This window comes from Tamandua tetradactyla, chromosome 2 (genome assembly GCF_023851605.1).
Source record: "Tamandua tetradactyla isolate mTamTet1 chromosome 2, mTamTet1.pri, whole genome shotgun sequence".
Lineage (NCBI taxonomy): Eukaryota > Metazoa > Chordata > Mammalia > Pilosa > Myrmecophagidae > Tamandua > Tamandua tetradactyla.
In genome coordinates, this window is record NC_135328.1 from 162144572 (window position 1) to 162171334 (window position 26763).

At 35.7% G+C, this 26763-nt stretch overlaps 1 protein-coding gene across 6 annotated transcripts in view; it reads left to right on the top strand.

The window, feature by feature from the left end:
• Positions 1–11735: 11735 nt before the first annotated feature.
• MYSM1 (Myb like, SWIRM and MPN domains 1) overlaps positions 11736–26763 on the top strand; it is a 58010-nt gene continuing 42982 nt past the window's right edge. For 2 of the 6 annotated variants that reach the window (XM_077149496.1, XM_077149497.1), the window contains exons 1-7: positions 11736–11843; positions 16162–16240; positions 16967–17037; positions 18872–18949; positions 19043–19066; positions 20223–20301; positions 23010–23108. In XM_077149496.1, coding sequence (XP_077005611.1) covers positions 11779–11843; positions 16162–16240; positions 16967–17037; positions 18872–18949; positions 19043–19066; positions 20223–20301; positions 23010–23108 — 495 coding nt within the window. In that variant the 5' untranslated portion in view covers positions 11736–11778. Of the gene's footprint in view, positions 11844–14304; positions 14963–16161; positions 16241–16966; positions 17038–18291; positions 18791–18871; positions 18950–19042; positions 19067–20222; positions 20302–23009; positions 23109–26763 lie in introns of those variants that run through there. The other 4 variants (XM_077149498.1, XM_077149500.1, XM_077149499.1 and 1 more) reach the window with 4 other exon arrangements.

Genomic DNA, 26763 nt, shown 5'->3' on the forward strand with positions numbered 1-26763 from the left:
AGGCAGAGAATACAGTATTTTGTTTGTGGTCATGCTTAACTTACCAGGCAACCATACACAAACCCATGCAAATTTCAACACCCCCATCTTCCTGTTTTGCCCATAACAATGTTCAATAAATTTTGGTGAGAAGAATAAAAACATGATCGAAGGATTTTATACCTGGAAGAGATTATTTTAGAGATCATTCAGCCATCTTCATTTTACAAATGAAGAAATGGTAATCTAGAGAGGTTGAGTAAAATTGCCCCATTCAACATTAACTTGAGTCTGTAGTGGTTAACAGATTGTACTAAAGGCTTGAGGGGACAGAGAGGAATTGCAACATAGAACAGTGGAGTAGGCATCTGTTATTGTGCCTGTCCAGCACCCATTCCACCTCCCACTGGAAATAGTACCCTTATTTTTCTTGGGGAGCCACCACTCCTCCTTAATCTATGTGGTTGGGGTGAAACTGAATCCACCTGTACTCCAGGCCTTGCCAACCACACCAATCCACCCAGAGCTGCTGGAGAAGAGGTGTAATCTTTCCACTGGGGTTGCTAAGAAGAAAAGACGTGACCCTAAATGATGTTATTGGTATCCAGCCTAAGACATCTTTTCATGTATTTTCAAACTACATTTCTTTGAGTAAATTACTTAACTGTGCTGAGCCTCAGTGATCACATCTGTAAACAGAAATAATTCCTACTGCAAAGGGTTGTCGTCTGGCTGTTAAGAGTAATGTATGTAAAATGTCTGGCACACAGTAGGGGCTTATTAATGCTGGCATCCTCTCTTTCCCTTCTGAATAATGTCAGATGGATGTAGCATTACGGTAATTAAAATGTAAGAAGTGCATTGGCAGACTTTCCTTACAACATATTGAGAACAGCTTTTTCAGTAGCTACCTTATGTGATTTCAGGGAATTGGGGAGGTAAAATAAAATAAAATGTAGCGTGCTTTCCTGGAACAATTCAAGTCATTTCCAATGCCTGGCCAAGCATAGTCCATAAGTCTATGTCGGCATTCATCTATTATCTCACCTCAATATAAACAAAAAACGTTTCCTCCCTGCTCACTGGCCACTTTACTTTTAAACTGGAAACACTTTGAAACTCTGGCAAACATTTAGCTAACAATTTGGATCATAACATAATAATAACATTAGTGAGCGGCTGTACGATACTTGCTGCTTTCAAAGCACCCTACAAATCTGAGCTAGTTAGCATGAATGCTAACAAGTCTGCTTTATATGTATTAATATTATAATTATACTTTGCTTTTTCAATAAAAATGTGGTGTTTTTTTTTTGCTAGAAAAGGGCGAAAACAAGAAATGAATAAGCTGCCTCCCTGATGGATTCAAATACAATATAGTTGAAATATGAGACAGATGCATTATTGACTAAATGAATGTCTAACAACATCCATGAGGATTTATAGGTATAGTATCTCCTGCTAATTCTTTTTTAGGATCAACAGAGGAAATTGAGTGTATTAATGGTGACAGAAAATGAATTTGTGAACCCAAGACAGGTTTCCAACTTTCAAAACTACATTTCCAACTCATTACTAGACTTAAGCACCCCAAAGTAACTGGTAAATCATTCACTTGTGATTTATTCTCAAACCAAGTAAGACTATACCAGCTCACACAGTACTGCAAAACACACCACTCTTTCCGCTCCAGTATGAAAACATCGCTGAGTATACAGCCAGAAAGCATAGAGTGCAAAGACCTGGGTTGGAATCCCAATTCGGGCAATCATGAGCTGTATAACTGGTCCCTTTGTGGACTGTTTCTCACCTCTGCAGTGGAGATGTCAACACTTACTTTGCAGGATTCCTGGGAGGAACAAAAGATTTCCTGCCTTACCCACTCTCTAGGATATGACAGATCATCATATTATCCCCTTTTCATAATTTATCCTCCTCCCCTCCCCGCCTAAAATTACTCTGACATTCATTCAGTTTGCAGGAAAGAACATTTTGAATAAAATTTCCTTCTCTGTGTAAGTGCTATACATTTTAATGTCCAATTAAGTTTTAAGAGGGTAGGCCAGGAATAAAAGTTAAAGTTCATTTTGGTAAAAAAAAAAAATCTAAACACAATCCCCTCTGAAAACCTTCCTTTTAACATAATATGAAATTGCAGAGGTATCTCACTTGAGTTTGGTGATTTTACCCTCTGTTCTTTGTACCAAATTACTAAGAAGGGATGTAATGAGATATGACATTGGGAAGGGTGCTTAGAGCTGTTCAGGGTCTCACACTTAAAAAGCATACAGACTAACTTGTCCTCTCAATGTCCAGAGTAGTTAGATCCCAAGAAGTTGACTCATGCTACCTGAAAGGTTGGCAATATTGAAGTGACCACCAGCCTATCAAATTGTTTATTATTTTGACAATTATAACTGCTACATGTCTATAAAGCTCACATCACTATGATGAATCCATTCCCTTCTTTCCACGGAAAGATAAATCATGAAATGTGAAGGTTGCCTGGTGAGTGTGAGGGCAGAACAAGGAGCATTAGGTCTATTTCTAATATAATGGCTTCATGCCAAAAGTCATGGCCTTTTGTAACCATTTATTCAACAAATAATTATTGAGTCCCTGTTATGTGGCTATCACAGTTAAGGACCACAGGAATAAAATAATGAACACACAAAGTCCATCCTCTCACAGAGTTTACATTCTCATTGTATAGATGGTCTGGCTACTGGAATGAAAAATAATAGAAACTTTCTTCATTCATGCTATGATGTTTACACAAATCTGTAAAAATCTAGCTTCTCTCTCCCTTGGATATTTCTTGGAAAAGCATGGACAGCATTTACTACTGTGAATTTACATATGTAAATTTATTCAAGCCCGAATACTATTCAATTACTTTAGGTTTATTTGGCTATCTCTGCTCTGACAAGGCAATTTCATGATTTAATTCTGAGGACAAGCTAATGTTTTTATTTTCAAGTTCTTGGGGTTCTATTCTCTGTAGCCCAATGCTGAAAACATTCTGCGGTAGTTAGATTCAGTTGTCAACTTGGCCAGGTGAAGGCACCTAGTTCTGTTGCTGCAGACATGAGCAAATGGTATGTGAACCTCATCTGTTGCTGATTCACATCTGCAGTCGGCTAGGGGATGTGCCTGCTGCAATGAATGATGTTTGATTTAATTGGCTGGTGCTTAAATGAGAGAGCGCAATATAGCACAACCAAAGCAGCTCGACATTCCTCATTTCAGCACTTGCAGCTCAGTCCAGGTCTTTGGAAATGCAGAAAGGAATCACTGTGGGGAAAGTTGTTGGAACCCAGAGGCCTGGAGAGAAGGCCAGCAGAGATTACTCTGAGTCTTCCCCATAAAAAAGAACCTCAGATGAAAGTTAGCTGCCTTTCCTCTGAAGAACTAACAAAATAAATCCCCTTTTATTAAAAGCCAATCCGTCTCTGGTGTGTTGCATTCTGGCAGCTAGCCAACTAGAACACTTTCATATTTGATACATGTATAAGTTAGAGAGACAGTCTGGTCTGGAGAAAAATAGTTATAGTTTAGAAGATGGATTTGGTTTGAATTCCTACTTCATTAACTCCTACTGTTATGTTCTTTAGCAATTTAGCAAGTCTCACTTTTTAAAAAACAGTACAAGTTATATATGAGTGCATTTTCATTGTTAACACTCAAACTCTGTTTTGCTGTTTTAGAGATTGATTTAGGTTTTATACTATACATCTTTAACATATAGTGATAACACAGTCAAGTAATATTTACCATCTCATGGATGGCATAAGAACCTTACAATACTATATTTGCATTTTCCCTTCATATATTTTACTTATACATTTGCTATAAACCCCACACTACATTGTTATTATTTTTGTTTAATCAATTATCTTTGAGATTTAAATACCAAGAAAAATCTTATGCATTTGCCCACGTGGTTTTTTCTTGTTGTTTATGTGTTTTATAAAGATAGAGAGATAGATAGATCTATCTATATATATAGATAGATAGATTTTTTTTTTTTTACATGGGCAGGCTCTGGGAACCGAACCCAGATGTCTGGCATGGCAGGTAAGAATTCTGCCACTGAGCACCACCCTTGTTTTGTTTTTTACAGTTTTGTTCACACAATATACTGTTCATTAAAAATGTCCTTGTTTTAATGATACAAAAAGCCTTTTCAAAGGCAAATCCACCATTCATTTGTGTCGAATAATAAACCTACATCTTCATTCCATGGAATCCATGTTAAATGAACCCTGTCATTGTTGTACATTATAACAGAACTTGAAAAATTAATCCATTTTCCTCAATTCCCAATAGCGGACTGCCATCTTGATTTGAGACTCTTCAAGCCGGGATGAAAACGCTTCCACCACTGTAGATTATACAGGCCCTTTAAGGAATTCAGTCTCAGGGGTCACATTTCTGCAACATAAAATACAGACTTTTCCAAAGATTTCCTTCATACTCAAGGATAAAACTCCATTCTCAGTCTTCAAAATGGCATAACATCTCCAATATAAGGGCTGTTCTGCTCAGAACTATCAGCAATCAAATTAATTTTAATCTTGTAAATTAACAAGTTCCAGTGCAACCACTGGCAGCTCCTGGCTGCCAGCACCCGAGCGCCGGGCCCAGCCGCCGGCCTGAGCCTCCTCCTGCGCGGGGCAGGGAGGCACTGGGGAGTCCGCGGGGATGCCCGCAGCGGAGCTTGTAGTGATGCGGATTCCAACGTCCACGCGGCCGGCCTCCCCTCCGCCAACGCACACCTGCTCCTATGCACCTGCCTGTCTTCATTTATGAAAGATATTTTTACATGGTATAGAATTCTTGTGTGTGTGTGTGTGTCTGCTCTAAAACCTTGCAATCTAGGCCCCTGTTTTCTTACAAGCATTTTCTACAGGTAACCATACCATTCTTTTACTTTTGTTTCTGGCTTTTTTTGTCTCACCAAACACCCGGCATGTTCATTCCCATCGTTGAATGCCTCACGACTTTCTTCCTTTTTGTAGCAGTACAACCTCCCTTCATAAGTATGCATCACCATTCACCAATCTACTTCGAAGTTGATGAGTTTTTTCCCTTTAGTGCTTTAAAGATATTACTTTATTGTCTTCTTTCTGCCAGTGTTTCCTCAAGAAATTTGCCATCATTCTTTTATCTGTTCTTGTGTATGTAATGTGCCTTTTCCTCTGGCTAAGATTTCCTCTTAACCATTGTTTTTGAGCACAGTCTTGATTTCTTTTAAGTGTGCACATTTCTTTCTTTCTTTCTTTCTTTTGCTTGGGATTCCTTGAGCTTCTTGGATCTGTGGGTTTACAGATTTTCTCAGACTTAGATGTTTTAGCCATTATTATTCAAATATATTTCCTGAACCACACTCCCACCTCACCCTCAATTTTCAGAGCCTCCAATTGTCCATATATTAGGAAGTTTGTTGCAGCTAGTTGATTCTCTGTCCATTTTTCTGAATTTTTATTCCTCTGTATATTTCATTTGGATAGTGTGCTGGCTTGAAAGAATGTATGGACTCTAGAAAAGCCATGTTTTAATCAAAATCCCATTTCGTAAAGGCAGAATAACTCCTGTTCAATACTGTATGTTTGAAACTGTAATTAGATCATCTCCCTGGAGATGTGATTTAATCAAGAGTGGTTGTTAAGCTGGATTAGGTGACGACACGTCTCTACCCATTTGGGTGGGCCTTGATAATTTTCTGGAGTCCTATAAAAGAGGAAACATTTTGGAGAATGAAAGAGATTCAGAGAGAGCAGAGAAGAAGGACGTAGCCACAAGAAGGAGAGAGCCCACAAGCCAGAGACCTTTGGAGATGAAGAAGGAAAACACCTCCCAGGGAGCTTCATGAAACAGGAAACCAGGAGAGAAAGCTAGCACATAATGCTATGTTCACCATGTGCCCTTCCAGTCGAGAGAGAAACTGTGACTGTGTTTGCCGTGTGCCTTCTCACTTGACAGAGAAACCCTGAACTTCATTGGCCTTCTTAAACCAAGGTATCTTTCCCTGAATGCCTGTGATTGGACATTTCTATAGACCTGTTTTAATTGGGACATTTTCTCGGCCTTAGAACTGTAAACTAGCAACTTATTAAATTCCCTTTTTAAAAGCCATTCCATTTCTGGTATATTGCATTCTGGCAGCTAGCAAACTAGAACAGATCGTTTTCTCTTGTTATGTGTGCAAGTTCACTAATCCTTTTTCCTGCAGTGTCTAACATGCCATTAATCCCACCAGTGTATTTTCATCTGTCAGGCAATCTTCATTTCTAGAAATTCTATTTCAGTCTTTGTGTATTTTCCATGTCTCTGCTTAACATATATCTGAAATTCTGTTCTTTTTCAGTATTTGTTCTCTTTTTTTCATATTGGATTATTTCTGTTTATCACTAAACGTTTCCTCTGCTATCTTAAATCTGCTACTGAACCTACCTAGTGAATTTATTTCATATGTTCCCAACTTTTCAGTTTTAGCATTTCCATTTAGTTTGATTTTAGCTCTTCTGTTACTCTGTTGAGATTTCTCATTTGTACACTCATTCTTAGCATCTTTTTCTTTTAATCCTTTGAATATATTTATAATAGCTACTTTGAAAGCTTTGCCAAATCCAACATCTGGGTCTGCTTGGAATAAGTTTCTAGCAGCTCCAGTTTTTTTGGTAAGATCAACATTTGCTTATTTCTTGGCTTATTAGCTTATTTCTTTTTTTTTAATTGAGAATTAGACGTTATATATACCATGTTTTAGTGACTCTGGATTCTATTATGTTTTTCTGATAGTTGTTTTTTTTGTTTTAGTAGAATATTTACTTGCCTGAACTCAAGCTATAAAATCTATCTCTCTAGTGTTATTCAGCTGCTTATTCTTCAGCTTAGTTTATTTTTTAAACCTGACTCCATAGGAGTCTCCCTGAACTTATGTAGTTTAGTAGTCAGCCAATGATTTGGGAAGAGATGATGCTTAGACATCTTATACCAGAAAACTTTCAATTTCTGTTGCCCAAACTGTGTGTAGGTTTAGTAATGCATTCAGAGGTGCATCAAGTTCACAAGTCTCCCTGATTATTTATAAATCTTTTAGTTGTTGTTGGGTCCTCTAGGGTTCCCACACACACAGCTTGTTTAGCAAATAGCCAGAGATGCATGGAGAGTTTGTTGTCTCATTTCTTCTGATTCTCTCACATCCAAAATCTCCTCATCAAATTTCTAGCTGTTCTGCCACACATCCAGAACCAAATCTGTCCCCACCCTCAACTAAAGCTCTGGCTTTTGCTACATGAATTAGAGGGAATGGGAATGCCCCAGGGCAAAAAGGCCACATATGTTCTCTTTACTTTTCCAATGCAGTAGCAGGTGTCCAGAAATAAACCTGCTGAAGTTTTTTTTTTTACCTTTGGCTATTTTCAAGTGCCATGAAATGGTTATTTTCAATATATTTTCAAGTTCTACAGTTATTTTCTGTGGAGGGGAATTGCCTGACATCCAGCCATCACCATTGCTGGCTATACAGTCATCAGCCACAATTTTTGGAAAATGACACAAAAGAAAAGTTTCCTTGAGGTATTAAGTTCCACTAAACACTTGATTCCTTATGACACTTTTAGCCCCAAATAACTTTCACCTAGAAAGGGTCATTTCATTTCTCCCTGTTTCTAGCATGAGCAATAGGTAAGCTTCCAAAATCAAGTAAGACCTTCTGCATGAGTCTGTTGCTTTTAGTGATGGTCAGTTCTTTGGATGGAGAGAGGAAAGAGAATGGAAGCATATCATTGCCTGACGCACTGTGGCTCTGCAGCATTCATTCTCTCCATGTGGATCCTTAAAGATGGATAGGACTTAGGAATTATCTTAGCAATGCTTATCATTGCTTAGATAAACAGAGATTCACAGATTTTTATTTTTACAAGGTCAAGTTAGGACAAGGATGGAGGTAAGGCCTTGATCCAAGGCAGTATCCTTGCCTGAACATCACACTGACTTTCTTAATAAGCATTGTTTGCTGAATCTATTCTTAAAGTTCTTAAGCTTTATCATCCAGAGGAGTTATCTTAACAGCAAATATTAAAATAATATTTTGATGAAGCATGAAAGACTTACATATATCTGAAAGTTTCCAGGGTGAAACTTGGCATTTTTTTTTACAACACAAGACACAAAAAATAAAAATTATAAAGGATGACATTAATAAACTTGGTGACATTAAAATTTTAATAAAAAATTCCTATACCTAAAAAACACCCAAAAGGTATCAAAAAACCGAAAAGACAAGCCTTAGACTGGGAGAAGATATTTATAGTCCACATAAAGAAAAAAATATTGGTATTCAAAACATTAAGAAATCCCAACAAATGAATAAGAAAACAAACAATAAAAAATTGGGCAAAAATGCAAATAGGCAATTCACAGAAGATTTGGCCTTCATGGACAATAAAGTAAGGAAAACATTTGTCAACCTTACTTCTTTTTTTTATGTTTGCACTTTTATTAATCACCAAGTTGCATTTACATAGTTATTGCTACACATTTTTTGGGTGGGGGATTTGAAAAACTTTTAATTTGGAAATACTTTCAGACTTACAGGAAAGTTACAAAAGTAATGCAATCCCCATAAAGAGAACTCCAATGTATCCCTACCTACCAGATACCCAAAACTACCAATTTGAACACTTTGCCACATTTGTCATATTGTTCTATTTTTTGAACACTTGAGTGTAGATTATAGACATCATGCTTCTTTTTTTTAAATATTTGTCTTATAAACAATGTACCAACATACCAACATTCTTGATATACGATCATTCTTGACATATGAACATTCTTGACATGGTTACAATCAATGGCTAACAATATCATCCAATAGTTGTGCATTCATCACCATGACCAATTTTTTGAACCTTTGAATCTCTCCAGAAGAAGAATGAAAAAAATAAAAAGAAAAAACTCATACATGCCATACCCCTTATCACTCCCTTTCATTGACCACTAGTATTTCAATCTACTCAATTAATTTTAATCTTTGTTCCCCTGTTATTTATTTATGTTTTATCCATATTTTTTACTCATCTTTCCATACCATAGATAAAAGGAACATAAGACACAGGGTTTGCACACTTAATCACATTGTGAAAGCTATGTCATTATACAATCATCTTCAAGAAACATGGCTACTGGAACACAGCTCTAGAGTTTCAGGCACTTCCTTCTAGCCACTCCAATACACCATAAAGTAAAAGGGAATATCTATATCATGCATAGGAATATCCTCCAGGATAACCTCTTGACTTTGTTTGAAATCTCTCAGCCACTGACACTTTATTTTCTCTAATTTCTCTCTTCACCTTTCGGTCAAGAAGTTTTTCTCAATCCCTTGATGCTAAGTCCCAGCTCATTCTAGGATTTCTGTCTCATGTTGCCAGGGAGTTTTATACCCCTGGGAGTCATGTCCCACATAGAGAAGGGGAGGGCAGTGAGTTTGCTTGCCATGTTGGCAGAGAGAGAGAGAGAGAGAGAGAGAGAGAGAGAGAGAGAGGCCACATCTGAGCAACAAAAGAGGTTCTCTGGGGGTGACTCTCATTTTAAGTATGCTTAGCCTGTCCTTTGTGGGGATAAGTTTCATAGGCACAAACCCCAAGATTGAGGGCTTGGCCTATTGACTTGGTTGTTTCCACTGCCTGCAAGAATATCAGGAATTCTCCAAATAGGGAAGTTGAATTTTACCCCTTTCTCACCATTCCCCCAAGGGGACTTTGCAAATACTTCTTTATTCACTGTTCAAATCACTGTGGGATTTATAGAGACATCACACTAACCTGGACAAAACAACAAAATCTCATGCCCTATTCAAAGTTCCATGCACTTACGGTGTTCAATTAAACTATCCATATAAGTTAAATTATCAACCCTATTTAAGTAGGAAGATACAAATTAAAATCTCAATAAGATACCATTTTATATCTTTCAAATTGACAAAAATTCAGAAATCTGATTGCATCAAGTATTGGTAAACAAGTGGAGTAATTAGAATTTATATTCTGCTTTGGGATTGAGTATTGGCAACTTCTAATAAAATTGAAAATGCATATATCTTATCACCTTACAATTACATTCATACACATAAACTATATGTATCACATATATGTATACATTATATAGCCTATGTGCATGTATATATATCTTATGTAATGCATTTATAGTACAGCTTATTTTATGCCCTGAGCACAAAGGTGAGAAAAGACTAATTGAGAATACTGTGGGAAAGGAACTCATTTCATTAATTGATTCCTTCATTCATTCATCTGTTAAATATTTTTTGAGTACCTATTATGTATCAGACATCATGCTGTATGTCGGTAGTATAAGGACTGACAGACTCAGTCTTTGCCTTAGGAATTCACTGACAACAGGGGAGGCAAATAAGTGAACCAATAATTAAATTGTGAGAGTGGCAGATACTAAGGCATATATATATATATACATATATAAGAAATAAAATATATAATTAAATTGTGAGAGTGCTAGATACTAAGGCATATATATATATATATATATATGAAATATATAATTTCTTGAGAGGTCACACATTCTTTGAGAGAAATGATCTTTGTCCTCTACAATGCCTAACAACATGATTTGTACAAGGTAAACACTCAGTAAAGAATCAGAAAGGCCTAGATTCTGTTTCCAGCTCTGTCTTCGTTAGCTATGTATCCTTGGAAAGTCAGTTGACCTTTTTGAGTCTGTTGAGGATTGAACCATGCCCCCAACAAAGGCATTTTCAGGTCCCAATCCCTGTTGTGGTGCAAACCATTTGTAATTAGGATCTTTGAAGATTTTATTAGTTAAGGTGAGCCCAAATTGAATGAGGATGTTTTAATCCACTACGGTTAAAGTCCTTATAAGATAAAGAAATTGGACACAAAAAAAGCTAGAAACCAAAAGAGGAAAGAGAGGAAATTGCCACGTGATGGAAGAGACAAAAAACAAACAAACAAAAAAACCCAAGACACCAGTAAGCAGGTCCAAAACATGATAGTCTCTGGGGAGAAAGGATTGCTTTGCTTGCACATAGATTATGGACTTTTCCTAGCTCCAAAATTGAGTGCCAATAAATTCCTGTTGTTTAAGCTAAACCATTGTATGGTATTCGTTCTAGCAACTGGGAAACTAAGTCTCAGTTTCCTCATCTATTGTGTGATTGACGATACTAGCCATTATCTCAATGGGTTACTGTAACGATTAATGGTCATTTGAGAGTGATTTTTTAATTGTTAAGATCGCTACAAAATAAATGATGCAATCATTAGGTTATATATTTTAAAATAGAGTTTGTTCAGCACTTACATCTCTTTTTAAAAGAGAGAGAGAAAGCATACGTGAAAGCGCAAACGTAAATAACCAGCAGATACGACTTCTTCACATTTGCCACCTTCACAGTTCCCCGAGTATAGCCTAGCTCCAACTTTTCATCAGGCCATTAAAGTATTTGCTGCTATTCCTCTTTTACAAATGATAGAAGGGAACTGCCAAAAAATTTGTCCAAGAACATCAGCTCTCAAAAGCCCAAGGCAGGGACACTTCCCAAGGATCCTGACATTTAAAACGTAAAAGAACTAAACCACACGCCTCCGGGACTTTCCTTCTGGAAGCCACGCCTCCTTGGCCCAGGAGGGGCTTGACGGGACTTCAACCCCTCCCCTTGACGCATCCGGTCCCGCCCCCGGGTCCTCCACCTCTCGCGGGATCTCTCGGGAGGACAGGACCCGGTCCGGCCCCATCATGGCGGCTGAGGAGGCGGATGTGGATATCGAAGGGGACGTAGTGGCAGCGGCGGCACAGACAGGGTGAGGCTGTGAGACGATTCTTACCGGGCGGCGGGAAGAGGGCGCAGATGCGAGGAGAGGACACTGGGAAGCCCACGGACCTGGCAAGGCACGGGGCATCGGAAGACCATCCGCTAGGCCAGGGTCTCCTGGCGGCGGGGCTTGTGGTTCTGGTGGCGCCGCCCGTCGCGCCAACCCATGTGTCCTCACCCTAGCGGGCGACTATTCGGGGCTAGTTTCGAGACTCCTCTTTCGCTTTTCACCGGGTGCTTGTGAGGGCGCCGACTTCGCCTGGCATATTGCACTCGTTCCAGCGTTAGGTGCCTTCTTCCTTCCTCCTCGCTTTAGAATCTTCCCCGGTATCCTCAGTCCCACTGCCCGCCAATGGAACCGAGGCGGTTCCTGGCGGGTCCTGAACGGGACCTCAATGCAGGGACCCTCGTGCCATTACTCTCAAGCCTTGTAACCTTGGGCGAGAACACGTTTCTTCTCCATATGGAGAATAAACTACCTGAGAGGGAGAGTCAGGAGAGTCAGGGTTTTAGAGTTGGACAGTTCTGAGTTTGCTTTCTGCGTTTACTAACACTACCAGCTACTAGCAGTGTGACCTTGGACAAGACACTTGTCTAGCCTCAGACCTCTCATGTGTAAACTGATAATCGTGATATGTACCTCATGGGGTTGTTGAGGATCAAATGAAACTATTATGAAATGTTTTTGCATATTGTAGGGGCTCTGTAAATGTGTTTGGCTATCCGATTACCTTCGGGATGGTAGCGTGAGGACGCGGTGAGGAATCACAGTTTATTTAATAATAATTTCCGCAGAACAGCCCAGTGTGGTTTTAAACAGCAACCTTCAGCTTGGAAGATCTGGTCTATTGATGCGTTACTTTTTCCACTTACTGAGATCAATACGTATCATTTAAAAAGTGTTCTTCTAGAATATAATTTTAGTAGTGGAAGATGTCAAGACTGGCCTGGACATCAGAAAACCTTAGCTCTAAACCCAGCTAGCGATGTTGTTTTAACTGAAAATCTTCATTAATCTGTTAGGTTGAACCATATGAAATTGCCAGTATTCAACCATTTTTTACTCTTTTTTGTAAAATGTCAATTTCATATGGTTCAACCTATTATCAGAACCACTGTTAAATGGGGAGAAGAGTACAACCTGGCCATGAGGGGCAAGATATGGATATAAAAGTGTTTCCTGAACTCTAAAGCCGTATAAAAATGTGAGAGATAATTCAACTCATATAGTAATTTTACATCAAATTTTTGAGGAAAGAAGCCCAAAGTATGCATATGAGTAGGAAGTCTTTAATAACAGTAATTGTTCACAGTTGTGTTGTTTAAAACTTGACCAAATGCTTTTGTGTACTTGATTTAATTTACTTTTCACAAGTCCATGAGGTGGGTGGGCAAGAATTCTTTTGCAGCCCAGAAAGAAATTAATTGGCCTTGGAAGTACTAAATAAAGATCATCTGAAGGCATTAACTGTAGACCATTCTTCTACCATAGATTCTTCTTTATTTTTCTGGTTGTGTTAAATCCCCCACTCCCACCCCCACCCCTTTCCTTCTTCCTCCACTGTTTGGGCCTTAATTCTGCTGGTGCACTTGTGATTATATCAGCCTCCTATAAACAGGATTTCAAAGATTATTGGTTCCTAATGGTCAGAGCCATTACCTCACGTAACTCCAGGGAAGATCATTACCATTATATCATGGAACATGGAGCCTCATAGTTTTGGGGCTTCAGTCATTTGGGATTTATTGTGGATGGTGTCCCCTGAAGTATATACTTAACAACTGATGATAGCATGTGTGAAACATTGGAACATTAATATAAAATACACTTTTTTAGCACTTGCTTAGTGGTAGGTACCAAGGTACCTTTCTTTCCTACTATTCCTTCTCATTCTCCTTTTCTTATGCTTGTCATAGTGTTCCCAAATGGTTTTGTCTTAGGACTTCTCTGCACTGTTCACACAGTCTCAGGTGATACTATCTCAAGGCTTCAACTTCTGGTTGAACCATATGAAATTTCCCCAATTCTACCATTTTTGGCCTACAAAAATCGCAGTTTCATATGTTCAACAAATATGTGCTGATGTTTTCTAAATCTGTCACCAAACCAAATCTCTTTCTTGAGCTTCAGATCAGCTTACCCAATTCCCAAAATAGATCTCTATTTGGATGTCCAGCAGACACCTCAGCTTATCATTTTTCCCTCCTCACCAAATTTGCCTCTCTAGCATCCCCTAGTTAAATAGCGCCAGCATCCACCAGTCACCCAAGGCATAGACCTAGACTTTATCCCTTTTCCTTACCTCCCTCTTTCCACTCACCCAACCCTATTAGTTACTTGGGACCTGCTGATTCAATATGTGTCCTCTCAAATGTATTCATTTCTTCTCACTGCTTGTTCCTTAAGTATAGATTACTACCACTTCTCTCCAGTATTTTTATAATCACTTCCTTGTAACTGCTCCTTGTTTCCTTGGCCCCTTTTATTCTTTCCTGAAGTTAAAGCTGCCTTACATCCAAATCTGATCACTTTATTTACTTCAATCCCTCACTGGATTTTATGACAAAATCCTCATCTGTAACTCCTAAAGATCTGTGTGATCCACGCCACACTTATCTTGTTCATTCATTCATACAGCAAATATTGATTGAAAACATTCTGTATACCAAACTCTAGGAATATAGTAGCTTTCAAAAACTAAGTCCCTCCTCTCTTAGAACTAACATTATTGGTTAAGACAATGAACAAACATAAATAACACACACCTGTATTTATGATGTATGTGGCAAATATAACGCATATATGTGGCAGATGTGTCAGATAATAGTAAGTAGAGAAGGATGGAGGAGGGCAGATGATGGCTTGTCTGCTTTATCTCTTGTACTTACCTAAAAAATTATAAAATCTAGAACTAAGGGACCTCAGAGGTCAGTGTGGATATAATAAAAGCTGGATTTGAAAAAGGAAGAAGCGACAGAATTGATGACAAATTGAATGTGAGTTGTAAGGGGAAAAGAATAGGCTTAGATTTCTGGCTTTCACAGTTGGAGAGATGTAAGTGCCATTGACTGAGGCAGCAGTGGAAGAGTAACAGATTAAAAAGAAAGGTAAGTTCAGGTTTGAACATGTTGATTTGTGGTGTCTATAGAGATTCAGGGAAAATATCCCAATGCATATACCAGAGATGTGATATTGCTGATACTTTTTATTGTGGAATAATTTGTGAAAAGATATCTGCAGTATATTTGAAGTGGTATTAGTCCCGTTCTGTGTACCCTTGCCGGATGCAGAAAATTGATCAAATGTTTCTTTTTGCTGATGCTAGTCTCAGTCCTCTATTTAGGAATTCTGATAGCCTCTTTAGATCAGAGTTGATACTTGAGTTTAAACTAATTTGTCCTCAGTACTTGAGAGAAATTACTGCTTTTAGTTGTTTATAGGGCATCCACTAGCATCATAATTTATTAGAATTACTCTAGGACTAGTTAAAGATTCAAATGTGCAAACCTGTTGATAGGTTTTTACAGTCTTAAAGGTATAAAATTCTTACCAGTAGATTAGCTCTGGAAAAAGTCATTAACTTTAACAGGAAACTTTATAACTTCAAGGCATACAAAAGCAAATATTACATTTAGATTGAATCCCCAAAACTTAGCCTTTTTGCATATGAAGTGAGCAAATATGCCTTTGAAGACATCATATTAGTTCCATGAAAGGAGTGAGTTAACAAAGATTAACCCTCTAAAACAGAGAAAAGCTCCCAAATAAGCAAAGTTAAATTTTTTTATTATAAGGGTTCTTATTAAAACATGGCTTTTTCCCCCCTTAGCTCTTCACTCTACTACCCTTAGACTTTCTGTTTTGGTTCTTCTACCATTTGCCTTTTTTTTGGGTTTGGTTTTGTTATTCATTCCAATAATGCTACTGATTGGGATTTTACAGTTCAGATATACCTAAAAGTATTAATTGCAAAATTGAATTCCTATATACGCATGAATACTCACCAGAAAAAACATGGAGTGTTGATTCACGATCACAGAGCCTTTTGTGGTTGCTGTGTCAAGTTGTATATTCTTGGCAAACAAAAAAAAGTGAACAGTTATTGTTCAGCAATTGAGACAGGTGGCTTACAGAAATCGTGTATTTCATAGGCTAAAGAGGTGGAGCAGGCATTTCTGCAATGTAAGTCTGTTTCAGGGAAGAAGGAGAGTAAATACTTGCTTAATGCCTATAACCTGCCAGTCACTGTGCTGTAATACTTACATCCGTTATCTCATATAATACCACATGTGTTTATTTATTGCAGAAGTGATGAAAATACACCATCTATTTTCCAACAAGATCACTATCTTGATTCTTCCTGGAGAACTGATAATGGCCTCATTGTAAGTAGTTTTTGAAAATATCAGGTATACTAAGCTATTATTCATATCCCAGAGTGCCTCTTTTTTGGACTTGGTGTTTGTTCTCTGTTGTCACAGAAATAATATATTGAATTACCTTAAAAATGAAGAAACTTCTTATTTCTTTTGACCTTGAAAAATGGCCCATGAGAAAACTTTGGCGTAGCTGTTTAGAAACAAATCCTTGCTCTCATTTGTGAATCTGTTTCTTCACCCAAAAATTGGGAATCATTGCAGTGTTTATTTCTTCATTTAGCAGTTATTTATTGAGTGTTTACTGTGTCCCAAATACTAGACCAGATTTGGGAGATAGTTATAATCAAGGTAGATATAGTCCTGCTCTAAGGAAAAAAATGAAATTGTGGTAATTTTTGGTTGTTTAGCAAAGTAGTTGTCACCTAGTAGTGACTCTTATCTGCTAACCCTTATTTCTTTATCATGGATAAGGGTATAAATCTTCGGAATTAAACAGATTTACCTATCAAGTCTTTGTTATTCCACTTAAAGGCTAGTAATGCTATGGGTGTATCTATGAAATAATAATGCCTATGTCATGCTGTTTTTGTGGAAATAAAAAAAATGTCTGCATACTCAGTAAATGGTAGCTGTTATTATTTGTAATTGGCATATCATGTGTTTTTATTTGATAAAACATAGAAGATAATTTTTAAAAACAAATAAAAAGCAAATTTCTTCTCTTTTTAATAGCCTTGGACTCTGGATAGCACCATCAGTGAGGAGAACAGAGCTGTCATTGAGAAAATGTTGCTGGAAGAAGAGTATCCTTTAATGATTATGAGGAACTTAGAGGTTTTGGGATTAAAAACCTATAAATGCAAAAATTACAAAAGGAGCTACTGTTAATTATTAAATGAAGTAGTCAATTGGATTCTATTTGACTTCAGACTACTGTTATATCATGTTACCTTCTTTTAATAGAAAGCAGCATTTTTTCCTCAAATCCTGTTTCATTGCTACAGTCTAAGTTCTGATTCAGTATTTTAATTGAATTACTATTATCAGCCAACTCTTTGTACCATATAAATAGAGTAAACATTTATAGAATGTTTAAATCATTTATAACCTTTAGTTCCAATTCAAGAGCACTTAGTCCTAGCCTCTATTTTCAAGTTATATAGGTTGAAACCCAGAGATGTTAATTTGTCAAAAGACAGGATTAAAACATGTAGAAGTTCTTATTCTACCAATTTTTAGATGTTGTGTGGGAGGAATATAAGTAAAAAGCATAAAACATACGACAGGATGGAGTCCCCTCCCCTCAGAAATTATGGATCTTTGTCTGTGATTTTACTACTGCTTCTTGGCCTGGTTTCTTTCATCTGTGTGTAATATTGGCAACTTAACTTCTTTGGTTGAATAATATGGTTTCTAATTTCTGATTTATAAAGATCAGACTTTTAGTAATAGTCTAATAACTAATGATTTATTTTTAACTCTTTCATCTATATTTCATGGACCCCTTTTTTAAACTAGAATTTCTCTGTTCCCTTTATTCCCAGTTATTGCTGTGTCTATTTTGGAATGTCTTTGTACCTTTAATTATAGATTAACTAATATCTTTTATGCTTTCTTATTCCCTAACTCTGCCCAAACATTGCAGTTATTGTCTAGATTATTGCTTTCTGGTAGAAATACAATGTAAGCCATATAAATAATTTAACATTCTCTAGTAGCCATATTTAAAATTGAAAGAAACAGATAAAATTAATTTTAAAAATCTTTTATTTAACCTGAGATATTTAAAATATCATTTCAATATATAATGGATATAAAACCATTATTAGTGGGATATTTTACATTCCTGGTTTAGTACTAAATCCTCAAAATTGAAATACACTGTAGGTGTGTTTTATACCCACAATATATTTCAATTTGTACCAACCACATTACAAGTGCTCAGTAGTCACTTGTGGCCAGTGGCTACTGTACTGAACAGTATGATTCTAGATTAATGAGCATTGAGGTAATCACTGTTCACTTCCAGATTTGGAAACAAATAATGAGAATAAGAGCTTCTAAAGGACAGGGACAGTGTTTTCTTATATTTTGTCCTCAGTACTTTGTAACCTAACCTGGTGCTTGACACACATGTTGTGTAGTCAATAACTGTTTGTTGAATGAAGTACATCTCAGATTAATCTGACATAACAGTAGGCTAGTTTTAAGAAGTTATAGAGAAAAATTCCTTAGATGCCTAATAAATTTGACCTAAATAGTCAATTAATTGAATTTATCGTTATACTCTTCATGTGTTTTAGAAAAAAGATTTAAATAAAAGATTGAAGATATTTCTTCTCTTAGCCATTTCTAATAGGGAAGATTAGAGAAACTACATTTATTTAGCACACATTTTGTATAGGTACTGTGTTGTGTGATTTCACACATAATATCTTATTTAATCCATATATCAACTCTGAATTATTAACATTTTTATCATAATTTTTACAGACTTGGAAAAGGATTTGTGAGGAAATGGTTCAGCTAGAATTCATGCATGACTTTCTTGAGTATGTGAGTGCCTACTTTATATGTCACATACAAATTATATATGAATTTATTACTGTTTTAAAAATTTCTTTAATAATTACACAGGTATTATCTATCTAAAAAACCACTTCCAGAAAAATTCTGGCTGGATCAAAAGGAAGATGATACAAAATGCATGAAAAGGTAAAATCAATTTATAATATTTTTAAAAGCCTGAATTGCAGTTTTAAAAACTTCTTCATAAACTTCCTTGTTTTCTTTTTTTATGTGGTGCAGTCTGCAGAAAACAGGAAAAATCATGTATGTACTATGTTTTATATTTTCTAAATCTTTTAGATTTGTTAGAAATTAAGGGGACAATTTAAGAAAGAAATTATAGTTGTCCTGTGAAAAAGTCCTCTTGACATTGGGTTATACAAAAATATAAAGTAAATATAAAATCACAGTTTCTTGAACAGATTTTTGAATGTAACCAATATAATTTTGTCATGTTATTTATTTGCCAGAATTTATTTTATGATCCTGAGCTGGCCATTCCGTCAGGTTATGGAAAAGATGATTTCCTAGGGATTTATGGGGAAATTCAAGAAGCTGCTAAATAATTTCTTATGAATTGACTTGATTTCTGTTGTTCTGTCAATTAATTTTAAATTATTTTTTAAAAATTTAATTTGAATTTAGACTTTCAAAAATTATCTAGAGAAGCTAAGTAAGCCATTTTTATAAAATTCTTTCCCTAGACTTATAGAACATTTGATGTCATTTAGTGCTTATAAACATGCACATTCATGGTACCTTAAAAGTGAAAGGGTGGACTTAAAACTGAATTCATCATGCAGACTTAGAATTGCCAAGAGCTTGAGCACTGAGCAACCTTTGGCTTTTGTATTTTGCTGAATAAACAATAACAAAACAATGAAGTTAACTGAAAAATTAATGGCTTACTTAAACTAATAACCATCTCTATTTTATTTTTGATTTCTTAAGATACTGAATTTTAAAAGATGAAAGTATAATACAATTTTTATTTCTTTTGTGATTCAGTATTTACATGCATTTGCTTTGGAAGAATCAAAGAGATAATATATCTAGAACCAGCTTAAACTCTTACATGACTTTGAGAATTTGAAAATGTATTAATTAATGCCTGCTGCTTTGTATCTAATCTAAGGAAGTCTATTTGTTAATCACACTGACTTCCTTGGATATTTTTTAGTGTTATCCTCACTCAGACCTAAGGATTATATCTTTTGGGACACCTGTCATGAGCTAGAGAAGTGTGCAAAACAGGGTAAACCTCTCTCCCCAGGTAGAGGCTGCAGCCTTTTTTTTTTTTAATTCTTAGACTCAAAGTACTGGATATATAGCCCATGGCTTTCTATAACCTTTAGCTGCATAAATATGGAATGTTCCATTTCAGAATTTTTTTTTTTGCAATTCCTTTTTTTCCCCTCAGGGTACAGTCTCCTACAAAAACAGCCAGTTACTCAGTAAAGTGGACCATAGAAGAAAAAGAGCTGTTTGAACAAGGGCTGGTAAATAGAGCAATTTTTAATTTATAGTAAAATGATTCTAGAAACAAATATTGATAGAGTTATAAGATTAAATTAATTTAAAAAGACTGAAATTTCTTTTTAATTACAGTGATATCACCTTTAAGTTTTCTATAGTTTATATTGTTTGTAGAGTAGAACAGAGAATTTTCTTAACATATCTAAATTACTAAAATACTGAGGTAGATTTGGATTGATAATTTAAATAGTTTTCAGTTTTTTTCTATTAATAAAACCTAAGAAATTAAGTTCATTTGTCCATATGATATCAAACTTCAATTAAAAAGCAAAATTATATAGTTGTATGATGTTTTCTTTCAAACAAAACAAAGTGGAACTGTCTGGGTGATCAGCTGAGTTCTTTATTCAGATGTTTGGCATTGTGTATACAAAATGTAATTATCTTACTGGATGTAATTGAAGAGCAGAAACATTTCTTTTGCATGAAGTTAAATTAAGATCTATTTAAATGTCCACAGGTTACATATATGCCAGTTTCTAATAATGAAAAGTACTCCTTAATGAAGCAACCTTTAACAAAATACTCAGGAAATTATTTTTACTATTAAGAATAATTCATATCTTTTCCTTTAATATGCAGGTTACCTGGTATTGTCCTAATTAATTCTGAAATTATGTATATTTTTATATTACATATATAGAATATTTACATAATGTTTATGTACGAATCAAGAATGTTAATTGAAATAATCATTGTTAACATGTCTAAAGATGGTGAAAAATAAAATGTTGGTGTTTTTATAGTTTGTCATCACCATAATATCTATATATTCCGTGATCTTTTCATATAAATACATAAAATATCTTAAGGGCTTTATCTCTTCCTGAGGTTTTTCCCCCTAATCTGTTGATGTGTCATATTGATATTCCACATATTTTTATATGGTATAAATACTGTGACCAGTCATTTATTTAAGGTTGCTGACAGCTTCGGGGTTTGTTTCTTGTCAAAGGCTATATTTGTATCTGCTGACAGAGGACAGGTTGTCAACTTAACGTTCATTTTTAGATTGTTATTGTTGGTATAGTTATAGGGACCACATTTGCATGGTTCAGAGTTCATAAGGTACCTAAAGTTATAGGATGTTATGTCTCGCTCTTTTTGTCTCAGTCACTTCCCTTTGTCTGAAGTAACAATATCATCTGTTCTTTGTATGTCCTTTCATATACATGTTGTCCATATATAAGCAAATGTGTATTTATTTATATAGATATATATATATAGATCTTTGTGTACATAGATGTTTTAAATTTGGGGTATTTTTTTCACCAAAAACATAGAACTCTTGGATGTGTCCCCATTCTTTTTAACCATTGATATAGCTTACACATAAACAGTATTGTCTCAGGCTTGGAAGAAGAGGATTATATGGCACTGAAGAATGAAGGGAGATTTTACCTTCTCTTTTGGGGGCATTAGGTGGTGGCTTTGTACTATTTTGAAATTGGGAAATGTTTTCTCTGCTCGTTTTTTTAATGTCCGCTCCTCAGCTGGTCATACTTTATCCAGATCTCTTCTGTCTCCACAAGTATTTCAGGTTACCAAGTTATTTATTTTCCATTCCACAGTAATGGTAACTCATTCTTCCGTAAGTCGGTCCTGGCTAGGTATTAGTTAGAAGCAACCTTAAATAATTCATTTATGCTTATTAATAATTTTTCCAGAAGTGCTTTCATTTTTAAAATTTTGTCCATTTGTGACAGTCTCTAATGAACAAAAATTAGTTACGTAAGTACGTAAATTAAGGTTTATTATTTGGATCAAATCCTTGAAGAAGATTTGGTACTGTTAGGCCTGACTGCTTGACCTATAGATTTGGCCCTGTATCAGCTTTCCTGAGTTGTGGCTGTTTTTCGTTTTTTTCCCCCATTATTTTGGAAGAATTCTAAATGATTAGAATTGTAGAGCTAATTTTAAAAGTAGAGAATATCTTGTATGGGATGTTGTAAAGAGGATTTATGAATCAAATAATAGTTAAATGTAATACCAAAAAATCCCTTTTAGCTGTAAAGTTATATGAGCTTCTTTCTGTACTTCAGAACATGCAGAAACTCTCTTATGTGCTAAGTTTATTTCCATAGCTTCGGTGTTTAGCAAGCCTTTGACAGTAGAGGAGTGTGGGGAGGTGTTCGCCGCAGGGGTGCGTCATTTGTGATTCAATCTTGTGGGTCTGTACACTGCACTGTAATATTGGTATAGAATAAAGATATCGTCTATGAGACATATAATGGATATTGCAAAAGATGGAATTTGGGGGAAAACGAAATGTTATTTTGAACTTAACGTCAGAGTATACGCAGTTGATCCTGTAAATGGAAAATGCAACCTGCCTCGCTTTCAAACGTTTTAAAAAGTTGTCTTAGACTTCAAAACCTCATAATATGTGATATGAGTGCGTAGTGTTAAGTAAAAGATGTGATGGATCTTCATTTAGATAACTATTTTAAAAATGAGTATCTTAATCATTTTGGTCAGTTTTCAGAAGCCCATGTTCCAAAAGAAGAATGTAGGCTTTGATTTTAAGAGCTGAATCTATATGGTATTGTAGTTTTATAAAATAAAGATGGGTCATTCTTTTTGTTATTGTTGCTGTTTTAATATGGCAGTTACATGGAATGTTGACAGGTAAATTAATCAAAGGCATTTTTTTTCCGTTTTGATAACATAGGCTAAATATGGCCGAAGGTGGACCAAAATTGCAAAGCTAATTAGAAGTCGTACTGTTTTACAAGTGAAGAGTTATGCTAGACAATACTTTAAAAATAAGGTAAGCAGAATATAAACATCCTAGTTAACAACAATAATATTTAGAATAAACAATTAATAAATAGAAATAGTTCTTTAATTCAAGCATAATGTCCTATTGTTAAAAGTTTTTGTAATGAAAATATTTTATAGTCCATTTAATACTATACAAATGTTTATTTATAAAAACTCCCTAGTATCTCTTCAGTTGTTTTTCTTTTAAAGAGGTACTTGTGTTTTCCACTAAATTTCAGACAGTAAAATAAGACAAAATATTGATAGCTCAAAAACATCCTATAAAGCAAATAGTATTCCTAAGAGAAAACCTTAGACACCTTGTCTGTTTCCTCTATATCATATCTTTTCATTTTAAATATTTGCATTATAGAAATGTTAAAATATTATTAGAACTTAAGGACTGTAAATGCTAACATGGTTCTAAAGTCTGGTTAGTAGGAATAAAACTTTTACAATTGTGAAGAATTGTCTGAAAACTTGAATGAATTGCAGTGTTCAGAAAGGTGTAGTTTTGGTCTGGGTCCTTAATATTTCAGGCAGTCTCTGCTGTATTCACCCACATAGTTTTGATATTTTGGATTCATTTATGTACTGCTTGTGTTTGGGGAACATAATTATATAGAACTTTCAAATATCTAAGTAAAATTTGGTGTTATATTTTAATATAAGTAATGAGCTCTAGCCTGTACATAAAATATGTCTGACGTAGTCTCATTTGGACATAGGTGTTAAATACTAGAATGGATTCCCCATACATCAATCATCTACTCTCTTTTAACTGAACAAAAACATTTTCCGGGAAGAAAATAAAGCTTAACTTAGTTATTTTTTTTTTAATTAATTAAAAAAAAATTTTTTTTACACTACCAAAAAACACCAAACAAACATAAACATTCTTAACTTTTGATCATTCTGTTCTACATATATAATCAGTAATTCACAATGTCATCACATAGTTGCCTATTTATCATCATGATCATTTCTTGGAACATTTGCATCTATTCAGAAAAAGAAATAAAAAGAAAACAGAAAAAAATTCATACATACCATAACCCCTCCCTTTCATTGACCACAGCATTTCAATCTAAATTTATTTTAACATTTGTTCCCCCTGTTATTTATTTTTATTCCTTACGTTTTACTCATCTGTTGATAAGATAGATAACAGGAGCATCAGACACAAGGTTTTCACAATCACACAGTCACATTGCGAAAGCTATATCATTATGCAATCATGTTCAAGAAACATGGCCAATGGAACACAGCTCTACATTTGCAGGCAGTTCCCTCCAGCCTCTCTATTACATCTTGAATAACAAGGTGATATCTATTTAATGCGTAAGAATAACCTCCAGGATAACCTCTCGACTCTGGAATCTCTCAGCCATTGACACTTTATTTTGTCTCATTTCACTCTTCTGTGTTTTGGTCGAGAAGGTTTTCTCAATCCCTTGATGCTGAGTTTCAGCTCATTCTAGGATTTCTGTCCCATGTTGCCAGGAAGGTCCACACTCCTGGGAGACATGTCCCACATAGACAGGGGGAGGGTGGTGAGTTTGCTTGTGTTGGCTGGAGAGAGAGGCCACATCTGAGCAGCAAAAGAGGTTCTCTTGGGGGTGACTCTTAGGCCTAATTTTAAGCAGGCTTGACCTATCCTTTGTGGTGTTAAGTTTCATATGAACAAACCCCAAGATTGGGGGCTCAGCCTATAACTTTGGTTGTCTGCACTGCTTGTGAGAATATCAAGAATTCAACTTAGGGAAGTTGAATTTTCCCCCTTTCTCACCATTCCCACTAGGGGACTCTGCAAATACTTCCCTATTCACTGTTCAAATCCCTCTGGGATTTATCTGAGCATCACTCTGGACAAACCTACAAAATCTCATGCCCTACACAAAGTTCTTTGATGTGCAAAAGTGTTTAATTTTGAGGAGTTCCCGTTTCTTTCTTTTGTACTATAGTGCTCGATTAAGCTGTCCACGTAAGTTATATTAGGAAATGCACTAGTCAAAATATAAATTTTCTACCAAATAAACATTTTTTTGCCTGTCTCACATGTACATTAAAGTTTTAAAATATTAATTACCATCTATTTTCAACACCCTGCATTATTGACATTCCTTTGTTCTTCCTCATGCAGAAACATTTTTAAATTTGCACATTTAGTCACTACCATTATACACTCTAGGCATTCCTAGGTTATACCATCTCAGTCTTTATTGTCTAGCTTTTCTTCTGATTTCATTTATGCCCCCAGCCCTCCTCCCTCTATCATTCTCACATTCAGCTTCATTCAGTGTTCTAACATTATTGTCTTACAGTTAGGTAATATTGTGCTGTCCATTTCTGAGTTTTTGCAATCAGTTCTGTTGCACAATCTGTATCCCTTCAGTTCCAGTTACCCAGTATCTACCATGTTTCTATCTCCTGATGGTCTCTGCTACCAACTGAAATTCTCCATGTTCATCCTCTAATGTCAGTTCATATCGGTGAGACCATACAAGTATTTGTCTTTTTGTTTCTAGCTAATCTCACTCAGCGTAATGTCCTTAAGGTCCATCCATATCGTTGCATGCTTCATGACTTTATTTTGTCTTACAGCTGCATAATATTCCATCGTATGTATGTACCACAGCTTGCTTAGCCACTCATCTTGATGGACATTTTGGCTGTTTCCATCTCTTGAAAATTGTAAATAATGCGGCTATAAACATTGGTGTGCAAATGTATGTTTGTGTTCTTGCCTTCATGTCCTCTGAATAGATACCTAGCAATGGTATTGCTGGATAATATGTCAGTTCTATACCTAGCTTCTGCCACACTACCTTCCACAGTGGTTGTATCATTTGACATTCCCACTGTATCATTTGACATTCCCACCAATAGTGGATAAGTGTGCCTCTTTCTCCACATCCTCTCCAGCACTTGTCATTTTCTGTTTTATTGATAATGGCCATTCTGTTGGGTGTGAGATGATATCTCATTGTGGTTTTGATTTGCATTTCTCTAATAGCCAGGGAAGTTGAGCACCTTTTCATGTGCCTTTTGGCCATTTGTATTTCCTCTTCTGAGAAGTGTCTGTTCATGTCTTTTGCCCATTTTGTAATTGAATTGTCTATCTTTTTGTTGTTGAGTTGAACAATCTCTTTAAATATTCTGGATACTAGACCTTTATCTGATATATCATTTCCGAATATTGTCTCCTATTGTGTAGGCTTTCTTTTTACTTTCTTGACAAAGTTCTTTGATGCGCAAAAGTGTTTAATTTTGAAGAATTCCCATTTCTTTCTTTCTTTCTTCAATGCTGTTGCTTTGGGTGTAAGGTCGAGGAAACCACCTTCTGTTATAAGATTTATAAGATATTTCCCTACATTTTTTTCTAACAGTTTTATGGTCTTAGATCTAATGTTTAGGTCTTTGATCCATCTTGAGTTAATTTTTTTATAGGGTTTGAGATATGGGTCCTCTTTCATTCTTTTGCCTATGGATATCCAGTTCTCTAGGCACCATTTATTGAAAGACTATTCTGTTCCAGGTGAGTTGGCTTGACTGCCTTATCAAATTTCAATTGTCTATAGATGAGAGGGTCTATATCTGAACACTCTATTCTATTCCATTGGTCAGTGTATCTATCTTTATGCCAGTACCATGCTGTTTTG